At 39.1% G+C, this 18,378-nt stretch overlaps 1 protein-coding gene across 1 annotated transcript in view; it reads right to left on the bottom strand.

Moving 5' to 3' along the window:
• Window positions 1-696: 696 nt before the first annotated feature.
• The window catches only part of LOC306758664 (corticotropin-releasing factor receptor 2), a gene marked incomplete at both ends in the record, with an annotated part of 49,226 nt that continues 31,544 nt past the window's right edge, over window positions 697-18,378 (bottom strand). Inside the window, 10 exons of the mRNA XM_079244006.1 lie at window positions 697-837; window positions 2,569-2,610; window positions 3,088-3,223; window positions 4,809-4,894; window positions 5,379-5,451; window positions 5,539-5,599; window positions 9,091-9,244; window positions 9,412-9,529; window positions 10,420-10,526; window positions 11,278-11,363. Coding sequence (XP_079100132.1) covers window positions 697-837; window positions 2,569-2,610; window positions 3,088-3,223; window positions 4,809-4,894; window positions 5,379-5,451; window positions 5,539-5,599; window positions 9,091-9,244; window positions 9,412-9,529; window positions 10,420-10,526; window positions 11,278-11,363 — 1,004 coding nt within the window. The remainder of the gene's footprint in view (window positions 838-2,568; window positions 2,611-3,087; window positions 3,224-4,808; window positions 4,895-5,378; window positions 5,452-5,538; window positions 5,600-9,090; window positions 9,245-9,411; window positions 9,530-10,419; window positions 10,527-11,277; window positions 11,364-18,378) is intronic.

Here is an 18,378-nt window from a genome sequence, read left to right as displayed (position 1 = left end):
ATACCTGGTTGTTAAAAAATAACCACAGCTCAAACTGACCAAAGCATGTCACTGCTTCTGAACAAAAACTTATTTTTAATTAAATTAAATTATTTCTAGTCTCCTTCAAAGTTCCACCCAAAATCTTATTTCTGTTTTCCAAGAAAAAAAGAAAGAATGGAATAAAATTTCAATGTGAAAGCATAAGAGCATTTAGCTTTATGGGTATATTTAACACATTGACCATGGACCAGTCAAATAAGTGCATTGTGGATAATGAAATCTCAAGTACAAGTGGTTATCTTCCTTTAAAGTCACAATAGAGCAGCATGGATACGAGTATAAAAGCTGTAAATCCTGTGGGATTATTGTGAGCCCCTGATAAACTAAGCAGCAAGATGGCAGCGATAAGAACACAGAACAAGTTGCTGTGGTATGATGATGATCCCACGTTGTTATATCTAAAGACTCAAACAGAGAAATTCAAACCTCACACATTTTATGTATTAAACATGATTACAAAACGAATAATCAGAGAAATAACTTCATTTATGTTCAGTGGAAATGTCAGCGAAGAGAAACGTCCTCAACATTCAGGCACATTAAGTTACAGTAGAGGAGTCCGTCTGTTTTGAAAATCACTACCGTCCATGTAAGAAGCCTGTTCTCTTGGATACTAAGAGCATGTCAGTGGAGATAATGTGTTTGTTCCCTGGCTCACACAGCTGTAGTCTGTTTGATGCTGTGAAAGCTAATCCGGGTAGGAGAAGTGGGGATGGACATGGCTCGTGCTACTCGCACCCGAAGAGCATGGTTGTCCTGCCAGCGATGCCAACGTTTCCTGACAGCGGAACGGACCTGAAATATTCAGGATAAATAGTACAAGCAAGTATTGTGAACATTATACAAACATGAGGATGAAGAAAAGATACAATTGACTGTTTTGGGTTTTTTTTTTTGGATGATTTCTGGAATTCTTTTAATGTGTGCAGGAGAAGATTTGCACCAATCTTTATGTTTATTGGATACGAAGCTTCAACTAGAAACATAAACTACATTTAAAGGTGAATAATAAAGATGTTAGCTATTTGGCTTTTCACATGGATTAAAGAAACAGATGTCATGCATTTAAAATGTGATTTTTGCAAGGAGGGGGTGAGGGAAGGGATGCAGTCTCATGTTCGTGTTAAAAGAGCGTCTCTGAGCAGTTACAGCAAGACTGCCGCATCCATTACAAAAAACGTTGCCATTAATAGATTTAACAGCTGCTAAGCTGCGACATAAAAAAAAAAAGTTTAGGGTTCTTTATAATTTTTCCAATAAAATCCAACATGGCAGGAAATACAACCTTGGTTGTTCTACCCTGACATTGCATTAGTTCTATCAGCCAAGTATAAGGTATGATCTGTTGGTGATGTTATGGTATTCGATGTGCAGACGTTAAACTTGCCAAGGCAAATTAAGCTCCCACCAAAAGAAATGTAATAAGGGAAGAAAGGCATAAAATCCCACATTTTCTCAGTTAATTTTCTCATGTTAAGTAAAAATAGACTCATGTGCTAGTTCAAAAACTAGTTTAGCCAGATGTAGCCAGATGATGTCATCTGGCACCAACCAATTCATAATGGCTTATCCTGTTAATTCATGCAAAAAATTGTGTATAAAGACAATATTATGTGTCACAGAGTAAAGAGCTCAGCTGTTTCCTTGTTTTCAGATTTCATGCTGAGCAGCCTGTCTCATTAGACACTTGATATTTAAACACACACAGACAGAGTGATGCTGACCTTCTTAACTACGTTTTGGCCAGAAGGCAAGAAAGCAGATTTTCCTAAATTCCCAAGTATTATGACAGCGCTGAAGTCAATAGAGCTCTGGAAGTAATTATTTATTTCAAGAAAGTTGGGAAGAAAATAACCACATAATCTAAAGGAAGTTATTTTGATTTACACAGTAAATATTGGCTTGCCAAAATGACAAAACGTGTACAAGAAACATTTTGTGATAAAGCAAGAAGATAATTTAGACTATTTGAAATTGAACTGGTTTGTGATTTTGCTGGCGACCAAAATCATTTCCCAAATCCACCACAATTACTTCTCATGAAGCAATTTGGAATTATGAAAAAAATGCAATAATGAATATTAAATTTATTCATAATTCCTCATCAAAATCACAAATTTTCCATCCCCAAAAGGGATTGGGAGGAGCAGCAACTTGAGTGGATCATTTTTCACAATTAGCATCAAACATGTAATCCTTTCACTGGCTTTAATGATGATCAAACAGCTGCTGGCATTCTGGTAATTTGCTTTTATTTTAATCAGCAGGGAAATGACAGCACTTAGAGAAGGTTTTCTATCATGGTTAAAGACCATCATGCAAAATTTTTAATGACAAAACAGAAAATCTTCAGGCATTTATTTCAGTTAAAGCTTCCAATGTGATTGACTTTTGTAAAATTGTAATATAGAGTTTAATTAGTGAAAAGAACACTAAGCCAATCAAAGAGATCCAATTAGGACTGCATTAATATCATAAATTAGAAACGCATTGCTGACAGTCTTTCTCCATGCTCCAGTTACTCACCTCTCCATTTAGAAAGCAGTAAAACACAGACACAAAGAAGCCCTGTAGAATAAGAAGCAGCGACATTAGAAGCAGAGCAGGGTTACATACTGCACATCCCCACTAAAATGTTTCAGATTAAGCTGTTAATAAAATAATGAAAGAGTTATTCTCAATGCTACTGACAATTTCACGATGACAAGCAAAATTCCTGAAGCATTGTTTAAATATCAGTGTGCCCAACACTTCAGCACAGGAGATATGAAAAATAGCCATAGAGCAGAAAGCATCCCCACATGTCCCTGTTAATCTTACTAGCTGAAAGCACTGAACATAAGGCAGAAGGGACATAGCGTGTGTAAGCACAGCAAGGATGCTACCTCAAATTATCCTCCCACAGGAAGGCTCAAAACCTGCTTAAAGACATGATACAGCTCTGCAATCAAACACTCAGATTGATTCACATCCTCATTTGACACATTGTGCGTGGGTTCATAATTGTTTGTCTCTCTTCCAATGCATTTTTAACAATGTTCTCACCTGAAAAGACTGTAAAAAGGAGTTGAAGTAGATAAAAACAATTTGTGAGATGTCATCCTCCCCCGGATTCACAAAGAACAGCATGTAGGTGATGCCCAGCAGAGGTAGCAAGACTAGTGTGGCTTTCACAGCTTTTCTGTGATGACAGAAAAGGAACATTAACAGCCTCATTTCTAAAATTACAAGAGCAGAAAGAAAGCCGAATGTCATCAGAGCTGACTCTCTCTCTCTCTCTCTCTCTCTCTCTATATATATATATATATATGCCAATGGTGATTCCTTTTAACAGCAAAGACGATACAAGTAAAAATCTAAATGTCTCTTTCTTCTTTTTTATCAACAACGGCGACAACAAAACAAACTAAAATGCCTGTAACTTGTGACAAGGCAACAATCAGCAGATAACAGAAGACTGATGTGGACAAAAAAGCAGTTTATACTTGAATTCTTTTTTCTTTTGCCAACTTAAATTTTCAATGAGAACCATAAATCCTAACAAGCCTGAAAAGCTTGAATTAGAAGAGTCTGAGCTGTGACACTGTGAGCACTATGCATTCTTGAAATAACCCACAAAGGAGTAAAATACACTTGACACACTGACAGCATGTGTTAAAAACAAGCTTACGATCAGATGCACAACAAGTCTCTTTCAGGTTCACACCAAAACCGCTATTGCTCACTCAAGTCTCGACACATGAGAGGCTTTTCACTTTTGCCCCAACAGTTAATGGAGTGGCTAAAAAAAAATACAGCCTCTTGCAAAAAGCACTTTAAACGCCTGGGCTTCACTCAGTTATTAGACTTAAGTATGACTGACATATCTAATCCAAAACCTTTCTGGATCCTTCACCGTACTAAGTCAAAACTCAATGTCTGCCATCAGCTCTTTGTTAAGGTACAAAAACACAAAGACATGGCTGAATACAAAGTGTTAAGAAACAAACAATGGAAACATCATCATGGCCAGATAAATAGTAAAATAGTAAATGGATTTGCACTTATTTAGATAAAGAGGAAAAAAAACAAGTAGAAAATTATAAAAATAAAAAAAAATAATCAAAGAAAAACAAAAAACTGTTTTTTTGTTTTTTTTTGCCTATTGCAGATCTTTTCTCTGGATGATCAAATAATGAAATAATTTTGAAAACAGTAGGATTCGATAAACCCTATGCAATGTTTGGACACAATGTTCACTTTCACATTGATGATTTCATTGGGTTTTAATTGGTAGACAGTTTCAAAAACTTAAATCCATCTGCTAACTTTTGGTAAAGTTTGATCTGAAGCACAACTGTGGTACTGTGGTAATAATAATAATAATAATAATAATAATTATTATTATTATTATTATTATTGTTATTATTATTACTATTATTATTATAATTTTATTTATATATATATATATATATATATATATATATATATATATATATATATATATATATATATATATATATATATATATAGAGAGAGAGAGAGAGAGAGAGATAGATAGATAGATAGATAGATATTTTTAACATTACATATAGAATGCTACATAATTTCAGACACAATAAATTTAAGTTTGCTGCACTGCATAAAATTCAGACACATTCCATAAATGAGACTTTGCAGAAAAAATATATTTTTCATGGTAATAACACACACTCCACACTGTCATACAAAAAAAAAAAAAAAAAAAAAAGAGTGAGAAAAGCATAAAGTTCAACACAAGTCCTTACCTGTATTGTATCGTTTCAGATGTGGTTGAGGCCCGTAATTTGGTCATAAGAATTCTAACTATGTTGAAGAGGAAAACAAAGTTTATCTAAATAAAAAAAGACAAGAATTAATCAGTTGTACCCTGTGGTAGTTTCTTGGATTGCAGAATACATACAATAATTATCAGGTGTGAATAGCCAGCTCAGTAAGTGCTAAGCTGGGGTAAAAGAGGCCAACACAAGTCAAAGCACAGCTCAAAGCGTCGTACGGAGGCATACACATATTAGAACTGCTTGTTAGAATACTACATGCTGGTGAGGGCTTTTTCAAAACCATTATATATTTCTATAAATATCAATTTCTTATGTTTGAAAGCACCTCAAACTGTCAGAAAGTTTCATTTCACCTGCTAAAGCTAAGCTGCAGAGAAATGACTTTCATAATGACACCGGGGGCTTTTTTGTCATCAGCTTACACCTTAAAGTAACTATGAGTCATACATTTCATTGTACTAACAGATGTATATGACGTGCTAAGAAAGAAGCAACAAAAAGGGGAAAAAAGTGAAAATGATCTTTGTTGCTGCTCACCAGGAGAACAAGGATAACTGGCCCCTGATAGATGTAGTCCATGTATTTCCCAGGTTCTTTTCCAAACCAACATCTGTTCAGAGAAAAAAGAAAGTTACATCAAAGTGAGGCAAAATTATATTTTCATAAATATATATGGCTTTGAGCTCCTGATACTCACTGTTCATTCTCATAATACAACTTTCCGATAGCCCAAGCCACGATTATGGGACATGGAATACCTGAAATAGAAACAGCCATGTATGTCAGCCTTTAATATGTAAATATTGCTGCATATGGACACTGAAAACTCCTCAAACACTGACCACTACATGAAGTGAATCACATGTTTAGACATAGTCTTAAACAACTAAATGATCTTTAACATGTCAGAAAAAACTAGAATTTAAACCTTCATATTTTCATCATGGGTTACCAACATACTCTCATCAAAATAATAGTAACACGTGGTCAAGGCTGTATGTTCCAGATTGCTATTTCTCGTAAGTTTCACACTGGGCAGTAAACATTAACAAACAATATGTGTAACTCCAAAAATAATACTACATTTCCTTTCCAAAAAGGTGTAGTAAACTCCTGACCAAGTGTCAGTGTAGCGATTTGGAACAGATCCTGCTAATCAATGTTTTGACTAACTTGGGCCAGTGGTTGGAAAGATTTGATCTACCCTGCTTTTACTTCCAAATGGATTCAGCTTCAAGGGTTCTGAAGTGGGTCAAAAACGTTTCCAGTCTCTTCAGTACTGGTTTTCAGAATGTGCAGGGGGCTAACAATCATCATAAGTTTGAGCATTTTCATACTCAATATATTTTTGTACAGCAGTTACTGTGTGACATGACATATATTAATTTTACTGGATTTTCAAACGATTGATTCTGACTCATTTCTACTCTACAAGCATGAGCTTCCCATCTGTCATCAAGAATCTCATGTCATCCACACAGCTAAGATGTATTTATGATGCCTCTGTGAAACAACCACAACAACAACAACAGCTGCAGCCAGAGGCAAAATGTTCTCAGACTGTCCATCTGGTCCTTTCCAGTGAAAGGCGTTTCTCCAAACAGCCTTGTGGGAATTTCTTCAAATATGGCACAAGCGTTAACTTTAGCTTGGTTAATTATGACAACCTATCTGTGGCCATAAAACAATGAAGTGGTAACGTTTGCTTTCATACTGACCAAAAAGTTCAAATTCAGCTAAATGACTGGGACATGTATCTGCTGAAGTCATTTTCTTTGGCCAAACATAAATGCATTTCACACCTTCTACAGTCTTTCATTACATTTCTTTACAAATCTGCACCCATTTGGATGTAAACTAACTTCCTTCTGTTGTTAGCCCTTTTTTTATGTTTGTTCTTTTTTTGCTGCAGGGAAAATAACATTCATAGTATAAATGCAGTGAGAAAATATGTGTGTTCCAGCAAAGTGTGTGACATGAAGTAAGAAAAATTCTGACTATGACATGCATGCAATTCACCAAGGTGATCATGGATCATTTATAAGCTCATAAGTAAGGATTCATTGCATATTTACATATGATCTAGTAATCTGCATTACTTCCCCCCTTCATAACTACCTATTATTAAATACATAGGCTCATATAATGAAAATCTGCTTGTACTGTAAGTGCTCGGTAAGATGCATTTGATCAGAAGATCATGTTGAGATCTTTGCCAGCAGGTGAACTAAAGGAAGAAAAACTCAAACCAAACTATCAACACTTAAACAGTAATGGATGAAGGAGAGATGGAATGTGATACTCATAGTAAATGTAGAATTTAAAGATATTTTTTATGATTTGTAAGATTGCCTGATAAAAATGACTAATTGGTTGGTATTTGGTTGGCTAATTAAAATAAATTGCCAGGTGGTGTTGTCCACATTGCATTAAACATCTTTATTTTTGCTTTTGTGATAGAATTAAGTCTGTCAATGAGAGCGATGAAATATTTTTCTGTCTTTTTTCCCCACAGGAAACTTCTGTGAAGGACAGCTGTAGCGGAGCATTTTTTCGGCAGATCAATCAGATATTTAAGTTCTGATTAACTTCACTTTGTTTTACACGTGTTTTTGAAGCATTGTCACATTGAAGACATTGAAAATCAGACCCATTTTATTTTTATTCCTTCATTCATTTTTCATTTCTCTCTTTGAAGCATTTCAAACTGCATAAAAAAGTGTTTTGAAAGATTCATTGATAATTAATTGATATTGATTTCATTCAACTTTGTTTTGTTGCTACATTGACTTCGCATTTCCAGTGGAAAAATCTATTGAAATTGCCAGTAAGGGATCTGTTTTATATGAGAAATGGACTACCTCAAAACAAGCAAAACTGTGTTTTTAGTGTTACAAAATATATGTAATTTAAAAAAATATTCAAGTAGCATTTCTTGAAACCACTTCTTTCAAAAAGCTGATCAAATGATTGCATGACTAAAAACTGCCTTAACAACAGGGGCAGAAAAATGGCATTGCTTTCTATTTTTTAGGCTGTAACAAGTCACTTTAATAACAGTTTTGGTACTCAAAGCTAACAAATCACAGAAATAAAATGTGGCTGACCGAGTAAATCAATCATCAATAACAGAATTTAACTTTGCCATTATTGCCATAACAATATTTAAAAATGCAGAGGTTATGATTATGATTGATCATTCTGTACAGGTTGGTGGACTTGTTTAAAAATGTTGATTGCTGTTGGCTGTAATGCTATCATCCATTTGTGTTGACAGTATTAATGTGCAAATCTGATCTCTGCATTACATCTGTTTGCATTGAATACTTGTAAAGGCAGGTAACAGTGGGCTAAAACCACTTTACTCCATAAAATACTTAACGCTTCAGATTGTAGACCCTTCAGTCCAAAACCAGTGTGCAATTACAAAAAAAAAGTCTAGCATATCACGGACTCACTGGATGTAATGTTTTAATTAAGTGTGCAATAAAAAAGTCTGGCATATCATGGACTCTCTGGATGTAAAGTTTTAATTAGGTGAAATGTTTTACATAATAATCCTAACAGCCTAGTTTTCCTGTAGCTCAGGATTTTTGTCTAAATTTATAGACTTATTTTTATACACTTTTTTTTCTCTATCTTAGTGCTGTTATATGCTATTTATTGTATTTATCTTAAGATGTTTTTAACATAAATACAGTTAACTAGGATTCCAATGCTTGAACTTAAACATGATCTCATGATGTGTGTTTTGTAATTTTAGTTTTTAGTCTCATTTAGTTCTTTCACTTCATCCGTGTCTCATTTTGTTCCTGTGTATTTACACCCCTTGGTTTCTGTTCCTGATTGCAGGTTCATTTTGTTAGTCTTGGTTACCTCCTGTTTCTGCATACCCTCAGTTTTGTTTTTCGGGATTAAAAACAGCTTTTCTGCATTTCTGACTCCCGTGTCCTGCATTTGGGTCCTCATCTTTACACCAACATGACACATGAGAGTGAAAATGTCAAAACATCCTTTCACACACAGTAATTTTATATCTAATAATTGATTCAATGACGTTATCAGTTCAAACTGTGGGCCCAGTCAATTTCTTTCTTCCTTATTGTTCTAAGGTATTAATGTCATGCACTTTGAATATTAAGTGCACAGGGTATGTGAAATATCATTAACGATCACCTTGTTTTACATATGGTCCAAAATTAAAAGCAAAGTGGAGCATTAATTGCACTATTATCATGATTTTACTTACACCAACCGATGAAGAGAAAAACCCACTTTCTCAGCTTATCCGTGGAATAAGTCATTACAATGGCTGTGTGAAGATAGCATCCTTCAACAAACATCCAGAAAAAGTTTGTCACCACAAAATAGTTGTATATTGTTGTAATCAGTCGACACCAGGGCTGAAAAAGAAATTAAGGATCAGAATGAAACAATGTGCAAAAAATATTTTATCACAGTAGAAGCTACGATGTTTTAAGACCACATTCGTGATAGTCTGAATTTACTTTTTACACTTTAACTATAAGTAATGGAACATTTGCAGCACATAATATATCAGTACTGATACCTCGTTGCTCTCATGGATATTGTGGTCAATGAGCTGAAGCAAAAACCACATCACATTCCTCAGTATGAAGGTGGTGATCAAATTCCAGTGGATGATGTTTCTAAGACATCGTATGCTCCTACAAAGAAAACGGAGATGTTTTAATTTTAAGGTTTGCAACTATTATGTTCAGTGTATTCATAGGAACATGAAGCATGAGGTTAGACTATTGTAAAAGTCTGTTTACTTATCGGCCTTTACAAAGTTTGTTATGCAATGCATAAACAAGCTCTAAAAGTGTGCTTACACACAAGATGGAGCTTTTACAACCAAAATGTAAAATCATACTAAATGAGCTCTTAGCATTTCATGTTTGTACTGTATTCAGTGGTATAGAAATAACTTGAGCCTTACGAACAAAATATAGGTCAAAACGTGTGTGTGTGTGCGTTTCAGGGTGATGTGTTTGATTTGACTCACTCAAAGCTCTGAAGAAAAAACCTTTTTATGCTAATTGAGGGTTCACATAGCTGAAATGTGGACACTGTCAGGTTGCTTTTGTGCTTTTAAGAGCTACTTAAAATTTGATAGCTATTTATGCAAAATTGAACATAATATTTTAGGAGCAGGTGATGGTCCAATACTTCATATACAAAGACAATATGCAAGTACATTTAATCTGAACAGAACTTCTAACAGTATGGAAACAAAAAGAAAATCTATATGTGCTTTTATAAACCCACATCAATCAACCTTTTGTGGTCAGAGCAGCTGAGGCTATGTGTGTATTTATTTAAATCACGACATTAGAAGAAGTACAGCTGCCTCCAAGACAGAAGTGTTAGGACACATATATCACATATATCATATATTAACAAGAGTGGTCGACTGAGCTGAGCTGCAAAGATCTGTTCATTTGACATAAGCGAATTAATGGTAAATAGTCACAGGACATGACATGAATTTCACTGATTATCCTCTATGTAGTCTCATGCATATAATCCCCATTTAGATTATTTCTGTACTCGCCTTAAGCACAAGAAGAGAATGAAGGCCACGACTAGAGCACCCACAGAGATACAGTGGCCTAGGTAGTTGATGATGAGCGCTATCTTATAATGCATGGGATATTTCCTCTGGAAAGAAAACACATACATTACATTTACAGACATTTTAATATATCATAACTGGATAATAGATCAGAAAGAAAAGCTTAGAAATACATAAGTGCATTAAACAACAATCTCTTGTCTATTTGGTATGTAAATCAAGTTCCTTTTCTCTTCATAATTATGCTAATTTATGTTTAATGCACTAATCGATTCTCATAAGTAATTATGCACATAACTTGTGACAGCAATTAAGAGCCAGTGGTACACTGAGTTCACTTTAAGCTTTTCCTTTACTAATATAAATAGTGTAACCACTGGTCTGTGGTAAAATGGTCAATCAGTAATGGATCCAATGCATGGATTGCACAGACGTGACTTGACTGCATGTCTGTAACCATGAATTATCTAAGCTAGAAAGCTTCCCTAAAATGCAAGAAAGCAAATGTCATTGACACACTTCAAATGCCTTAGCTTAAATTATCTGAGAAAATAGAGCAAGGCCTGGAAATGTCCCAAATTTGGAGACACAATAAGAGTTAACCAGGCCAGATCTCACGATGTACAGTACATCAGTCTTTGCTCTTTGCTCAAATGAACACAGACAAGACTGCAGTTTCTGTGTTTCTCTTGTGAATGCAATTGTTTAAGCCATTAAACTGTAGCACATTATTACAGACATGTTTCTCATGAGCCATTAAAGTAATAAGAAACATGGTATTAGATTTTTCTGTCTTTGAGAATTAAGATGATCCTCCTGTGATGTCACTCCACAAACCTTCTCCTCCAAAATAGGCTCGCAATTGGAGTAATTGATCTTCATCGCCCATGTTCCGTTTTCCATGCACTCCCTGTAAGCACTTCCTGTGAGAGAGGAGTATGAGAGTATTATTTTGTTTTTAATGCACAAACAGAATGTGTGTTTAATTCTGAAAAGAAATCACATTTGCCAGTGAAGTCAGCAAAGTTAAGTGCTGGTGTGAGTCAAAGTTGATAGTGAAGTGCTGCAGAGGTAGGCAAAAAATTCCTCATAATTTCTTTAATACTCAGTTCAAAGTTGAACTTATATCTGACTCCTGCACTGAATACAAATTTAGCAACGCAAATTCTTATTCATAGGGAGGAAATGCAAAGCCTCTTACTGTCAGTTTATTTGCATATCTTTTAAAACCTGCTCTCCACAATCAACTATGAAATGCATTTTTCATTTTGAAGTTTCTTCCATATTGAGTAAGCCACTTATCTTTTAACACCAAAACACAGGAGCTGGGTGGAAACATGCCAGCAATGAACGTGAACAGGTTATTTTCTATTTTATTAAGACTAGCCCCTTAAAGTGATTATTCTAACCACTCAACACTTAAGATATACGGTCTACACAGTAGTTATTATTTAATAAAAAAAAAAAATACAATTTTAATTCTATTGGTGTCTCTGGAAAAGATTCTATATGAATGTTTTAATATTATGAAAACTAACATGAGTCATATTATTCCAAAACAAAATCACACCATTATATTTCCTTGGCGTTAATGAGCCCTTAATTCACTGTGATGTTTGCCTAAATGTCTAAATGGATAAATGAATGATTAAGGTAATCTCATTGCACATTTGCATTTTCTTTCCCTCGGTGATAAGCAGTTATGACAAATCTCACGAGAGTGGAGACTGTTCTCAAACCCCTCTGCAAGTATCCTTTTCATAAGTCCTTATCCTGACTCAGGGATTCATGTTAACAACAAAGCAATATGCTAGAAAGTGAGAAAGCCATCCACCTCAGAGATGCCTTCAGGAACGTTTGAGCGGTGGCAGCAGCAAAGTTACATCCTTTGCATTTAGATTAGAGTTATATAATATGATATTTTGTTGTTTGAGAGCAGAGGGCAGAAAAGTGCTTGTGGCCAGCATTAATAAAGAGGAAAAGAAGAAAAAACTTTTTTTTAAAAAACAGCCTGACTTTGATCATTAATCACACATTGTTTTGCATGTCAGTTATGATTTAGTTGTGCTGTTTATAAATGCATCTCCAGTTCTCAGTTATTTGGGGTAATTATGTTTGCATAATGACATGGGTAAACAAAACCCAGTTAAATAAGTTCAGAGACTTGAATGAATGATATATTTGCAGAAATGGTTAAGCCCAGTGGTGTAGTGGTCTTTAAGAATTGGTTCTACTCTCAATTTTTTGCCCTTTTTTAAAAAGTGGGCACGGGCGTCAGGGACTAGACATATCTTTATCTTTATTATGTCTATGTGCAAACTAAAGTTAACGGAGCTGCTGGCTAACTACATCAGTGTAGTATTGGTAACATTAGCTGAGCTACTGGTTGATGTACAGTCATGGGGACGTTTGTAACTGTTAGAGCATCACAGGGACTTTAGAAGTGGCTATACTCAATGCTAACTGAAAAGTAAGTGGGTATACTCTGTATACTTGCGTAGACAATTGGTTAAACTATCAGCTGAAATCTAGTGAGAAAAGTACCTTGGTATTCTACTGACCCCTGTTCAACCCAAACAATTATAATTGGACAAATAATGTGAAAATATAGGAATGAATGTAAAACTGAAACAGATTTTCTGTGTACCATCAATGATTTGCAAGAGAGGCCATCAACGGCTTTGTGGAAACAAATTACTGTTATTTGAAGCATTTATAAAACTAACTGTGGTGCAAACGGAGGTGTGTTTGCATTTGTAATGAACAATTTGACCCAGTGATTTCATACTTAAAAAGACATGCTGTCCGTCAACGACAGGTTTTGTCCTATGTATGAAGATATATTTGGGCTGGATGCACAGCTTGTAGGTGGGTTTTGAAATTTCAAAAGGAAATGTAAAACATCCTGATCACAATCAATTTATTCAATGTTATTTGCATTATAATTATGTCTTTTTAATAATAATAATTGCTGAAATATTTACTTACTGTCTTTTTATTTAGTGCATAAGGAATCCATATTATGCTTATTTTCAACATCGTATGGTTATTTTCAATGCCACTGGAAGAAGTGTAATGGCTTTTTTTTGTTTTTCCAAAAGCATTTTCTTCCATTAAAAGATTGTGTTTCATACATAATCTTCTCACATCATCTGTGAAATACTCAGTTCTTAAAAGCACATGAAGGACCAATCAGCTTTGATCTGGAGATCAGTCTGTCCCTTGGCCAAAAATGGCAAAAAAGAGGCAGCTCCACATGTTTTGTTTTGGAAAGGCAAATACGTGACATGATAATAAAGCAGAGTAAATATGAAGAGCTTCATCAACAAACTGATGCAGTGGATTAGCAAGTAGAGGCATTAATTTCCAAACGAAGGCTGTTTATGTCTTCAAGATGCTGAACACCGCTGTCCTTCCTATCAGTGTGTAATTGCTGAGAAATAAAAATGCAATGTGTATGTATTATTTCGCTATTAGCTTTGTAGACAGTACATCAACTTCCACTTCAAAATATGTAGAATAAGATTATGTAGACTGCTGAAAATGACAAAGGGCTGCTTTGGACATACAGTTTACTACAGTAGAGAAATCTCTATGTAGCCACACTGACATTAACCAGCATTATTTGTTGCTGCAATTTACAGTTGTCAGCCTAGTTTAATTGGCGCCAGATGTGATCACAGGTGGGCAAGAAGATGGAGATGAGTAATGCATAAAACACGACGGAATAAGAACATGTAACTTATATCTAATTGTAGAATTATTTTCATGACTTTGAGGCAACTGTTCAATTTTTGGCTAATGTAAAAACATGGGTTTGCAACGTGGTGAATTGCAAAGGAAAAGAGTCATGCGTAATTCATTATCATTTCATGAGGGTACTGAAAAATATAAATTGCTTTTGTCAGAATGGGCAGCCCTACAAAGTATTTCCAGGAAATTGAACATTTCATGTTTGTGTGTTTGTATGCTCAAGCAGACAATTGAAAATAACTTGGCATCGTTTGTGGTCATTTGACTGTATAATAAAGAGTCAAAATACTTCTTTGAGAGCTAAAATAAAAATATGACTGTGAAGTTCACTGTTGAAATTTCAGATGACTGAAACTCCCAGCTACAGCAAACTCTGTGTGATTAAATGCCATAGCTGCCGGAAACATGTCAGTATGACATGAAGTACATAAAAAAAAAGCCATCAGGGAATATGCAGTATGTTGTACACTTATATATGAGTCACAAAATGTACTTTCTCTTTGTAATGTTACTACAGGTAATGAGGTAATAACATGATGGTTCTGTTTATTTTTTTCTAAAGTTAAGAGTTTTAACTCCTGGTTTATGCTAGTATTGTTTTTGTTATTTGTTTGTTTTAATAAAATGGTCTGGTCTCACCCCTAGACACCTGTTTGCCATGGGTGACCCTACCAGGTGACCAAGCACGGCTCATCAACCTCTATGATGACGACCAACCTGGGCATGAATGTTCCCTTGCCCGGACGCGGGTTACCGGGACCCCCCTCTGGAGCCAGGCCTGGAGGTGGGGTACAAGAGCGAGCGTCTGGTGGCCGGGCCTTCGCCCATGGGGCCCGGTCGGGCTCAGCCCAAAAGGGTTACATGGGCCCCACCTCCCGTGGGCTCACCATCTGCGGGAGGAGCCATAGGGGTCGGGTGCAATGTGAGCTGGGCGGCAGCAAGGGGCAGGGACCCTGGTGGTCCGATCCCCGGCTGCGGAAGCTGGCTCTAGGGACGTGGAACGTCACCTCTCTGGTGGGGAAGGAGCCTGAGCTTGTGCGCGAGGTTGAGCGGTTCCGGCTAGATATAGTTGGACTCACCTCGACGCATGGCTTGGGCTCTGGAACCAGTACCTTCGAAAGGGGCTGGACTTTCTTCCACTCTGGAGTTGCTCATGGTGGGAGGCGCCGAGCAGGTGTGGGCATTCTCATCAGCCCCCAGCTTGGTGCCTGCACGTTGGGGTTTACCCCGGTGGATGAAAGGGTAGTTTCCCTCCGCCTCCGGGTGGGGGGACGGGTCCTGACTGTTGTCTGTGCTTATGCGCCGAACAGCAGTTCAGAGTACCCACCCTTTCTGGAGTCCTTGGAGGGAGTGCTGGAGGGTGCTCCTTCTGGGGACTCCATTGTTCTGCTGGGGGACTTCAATGCTCACGTGGGCAATGACAGTGAGACCTGGAGGGGAGTGATTGGGAGGCATGGTCCCCCCCTCTGAACCCAAATGGTGTTTTGTTATTGGACTTCTGTGTTCGTCATGGATTGTCCATAACGAACACCATGTTCCAACATAAGAGTGTCCATATGTACACCTGGCATCAGGATTCCCTGGGCCGCAGTTCGATGATCGATTTTGTAGTCGTATCGTCGGACCTGTGGCCACACGCCTTGGACACTGAGGTGAAGAGGGGGGCAGAGCTGAAGAGCTGATCACCACCTGGTGGTGAGTTGGCTCAGATGGTGGGGGAGGAAGCCGGTCAGATCTGGCAGGCCCAAACGTGTTGTGAGGGTCTGCTGGGAAACTCTGGCTGAGTCCCCTGTCAGAGCGAGCTTCAACTCCCACCTTCAGCAGAGCTTCGAACATGTCCCGAGTGAGGCGGGGGACATTGAGTCCGAATGGGCTGTGCCTCTATTGCTGAGGCGGCCGGCCGGAGCTGTGGCTGTAAGGTCGTTGGTGCCTATCGTGGCGGTAATCCCAGGACTCGTTGGTGGACACCAGCAGTGAGGGATGCCGTCAAGCTGAAGGAGTCCTATCGGGCCTTCTTGGCCTGTGGGACTCTGGAGGCAGCTGATGGGTACCGGCGGGCTAAGCGGCATGCGGCTTCGGCTGTTGCCGAGGTTAAAACTCGGGCATGGGAGGAGTTCGGCGAGGCCATGGAGAAAGACTTCTGGACGGCTTTGAGGAGATTCTGGTCCACCATCCGGCGGCTCAGGAGGGGGAAGCAGTGCTCCAGTGTACAGTGGAGGTGGGGAGCTGCTGACCTCAACTTGGGACGTAGTGGGTCGGTGGAAGGAATACTTCGAAGACCTCCTCAATCCTACCAACATGTCTTCCGATGAGGAAGCAGAGCTGGTGGACTCAGGGGTGGACTCTCCTATCTCTGGGGCTGAAGTCGCTGAGGTGATCAAAAAGCTCCTTGGCGGCAAGGCCCCGGGGGTGGATGAGATCCGCCCAGAGTTCCTTAAGGCTCTGGATGCTGTGGGGCTGTCCTGGCTGACACGCCTCTGCAGCATCGCGTGGACATCGGGGGCAGTACCGCTGGATTGGCAGACTGGGGTGGTGGTCCCCCTTTTTAAGAAGGGGGACCGGAGGGTGTGTTCCAATTACAGGGGCATCACACTCCTCAGCCTCCCTGGTAAGGTCTATTCAGGGGTCCTGGAGAGGAGGGTCCACCGGATAGTCGAATCCTGGATTGAGGAGGAGCAGTGTGGTTTTTGTCCTGGTCGCGGAACAGTGGACCAGCTCTATACCCTCTTTGGGGTCCTGGAGGGGGCATGGGAGTTTGTCCAACCAGTCTACATGTGTTTTGTGGACCTGGAGAAGGCATTCGACCGTGTCCCCCGGGGGCTCCTGTGGGGGGTACTCCGGGAGTATAGGGTACCGGGACCCCCTTGTACGAGCTGTCCGGTCCCTGTACGACAGGTGTCAGAGCTTGGTCCGCATTGCCGGTAGTAAGTCGGATTCGTTTCCGGTGAGGGTTGGACTCCGCCAAGGCTGCCCTTTATCACCGATTCTGTTCATAACTTATATGGACAGAATTTCTAGGCGCAGCCGAGGTGTTGAGGGGATCCGACTTGGTGGCCTCAGGATTGGGTCCCTGCTTTTTGCGGATGATGTGGTCCTGTTGGCTTCATCTGGTCGTGATCTCCAGCTCTCGCTTGAGCGATTCAGGGCCGAGTGTGAAGCGGCTGGGATGAGAATCAGCACCTCCAAATCTGAGACCATGGTCCTCAGCCGGAATAGGGTGGATTGCCCTCTCCGGGTCGGGAGTGAGGTCCTGCCTCAAGTGGAGGAGTTTAAATATCTCGGGGTCTTGTTCACGAGTGAGGGAAGGATGGAGCGCGAGATCGACAGACGGATCGGTGCGGCGTCTGCAGTAATGCGGACTCTGCGCCGGTCTGTCGTGGTGAAAAAACAGCTGAGCCAGAAGGCGAAGCTCTCGATTTACCAGTCGATCTACGTTCCTACCCTCACCTATGGACATGAGCTATGGGTCGTGACTGAAAGAACGAGATCTCGTATACAGGCGGCTGAAATGGGTTTCCTCCGCAGGGTGGCCGGGCTCACCCTTAGAGATAGGGTGAGGAGCTCGGTCATCCGGGAGGGGCTCAGAGTAGAGCCGCTGCTCCTCCGCATTGAGAGGAACTAGTTGAGGTGGCTCGGGCATCTGGTCAGGATGCCTCCTGGACGCCTCCCTGGTGAGGTGTTCTAGGCACGTCCCTCTGGGAGGAGACCCCGGGGAAGACCCAGGACACGCTGGAGGGATTATATCTCTCGGCTGGGAACGCCTCGGGGTCCCCCCCCGCAGAGTTGGCAAATGTGGCTGGGGAGAGGGAAGTCTGGGCTTCCCTGCTTAGGCTGCTGCCCGACCGATAAGCGGCAGAAGATGGATGGATGGATGGAATAACAAAATGATTGCATTGAAATACCAAACATAGTATATTTTCTAACTACTTTGGGGAATATGGTGGAAAGTCAGCACAATAACACCAGCATGATACTGGCATGGTTTGATATCCTATTAGACTGACTGGAAGACTGAATGAGAATCTGAGGTCCAGTTTTGACTTCGCTTGAATCCATCTAAATACAGCCATGGCATCATGTCAATGTGTAACTGTAGCTCTACTTAAAAAAAACATGTAGAGTACCCCAAGGCTGCATTTCGGACCCCTTATTTTTCAAACATCTATATTCTTCTACAGGTTTGCA

This window comes from Telmatherina bonti (assembly GCF_933228915.1).
Source record: "Telmatherina bonti genome assembly, chromosome: 7".
In the NCBI taxonomy this organism is placed as follows: Eukaryota; Metazoa; Chordata; class Actinopteri; order Atheriniformes; family Telmatherinidae; genus Telmatherina; species Telmatherina bonti.
Note: the sequence above shows the minus strand (reverse complement) of the source record. Positions and strands in the feature narration are given on the sequence as shown.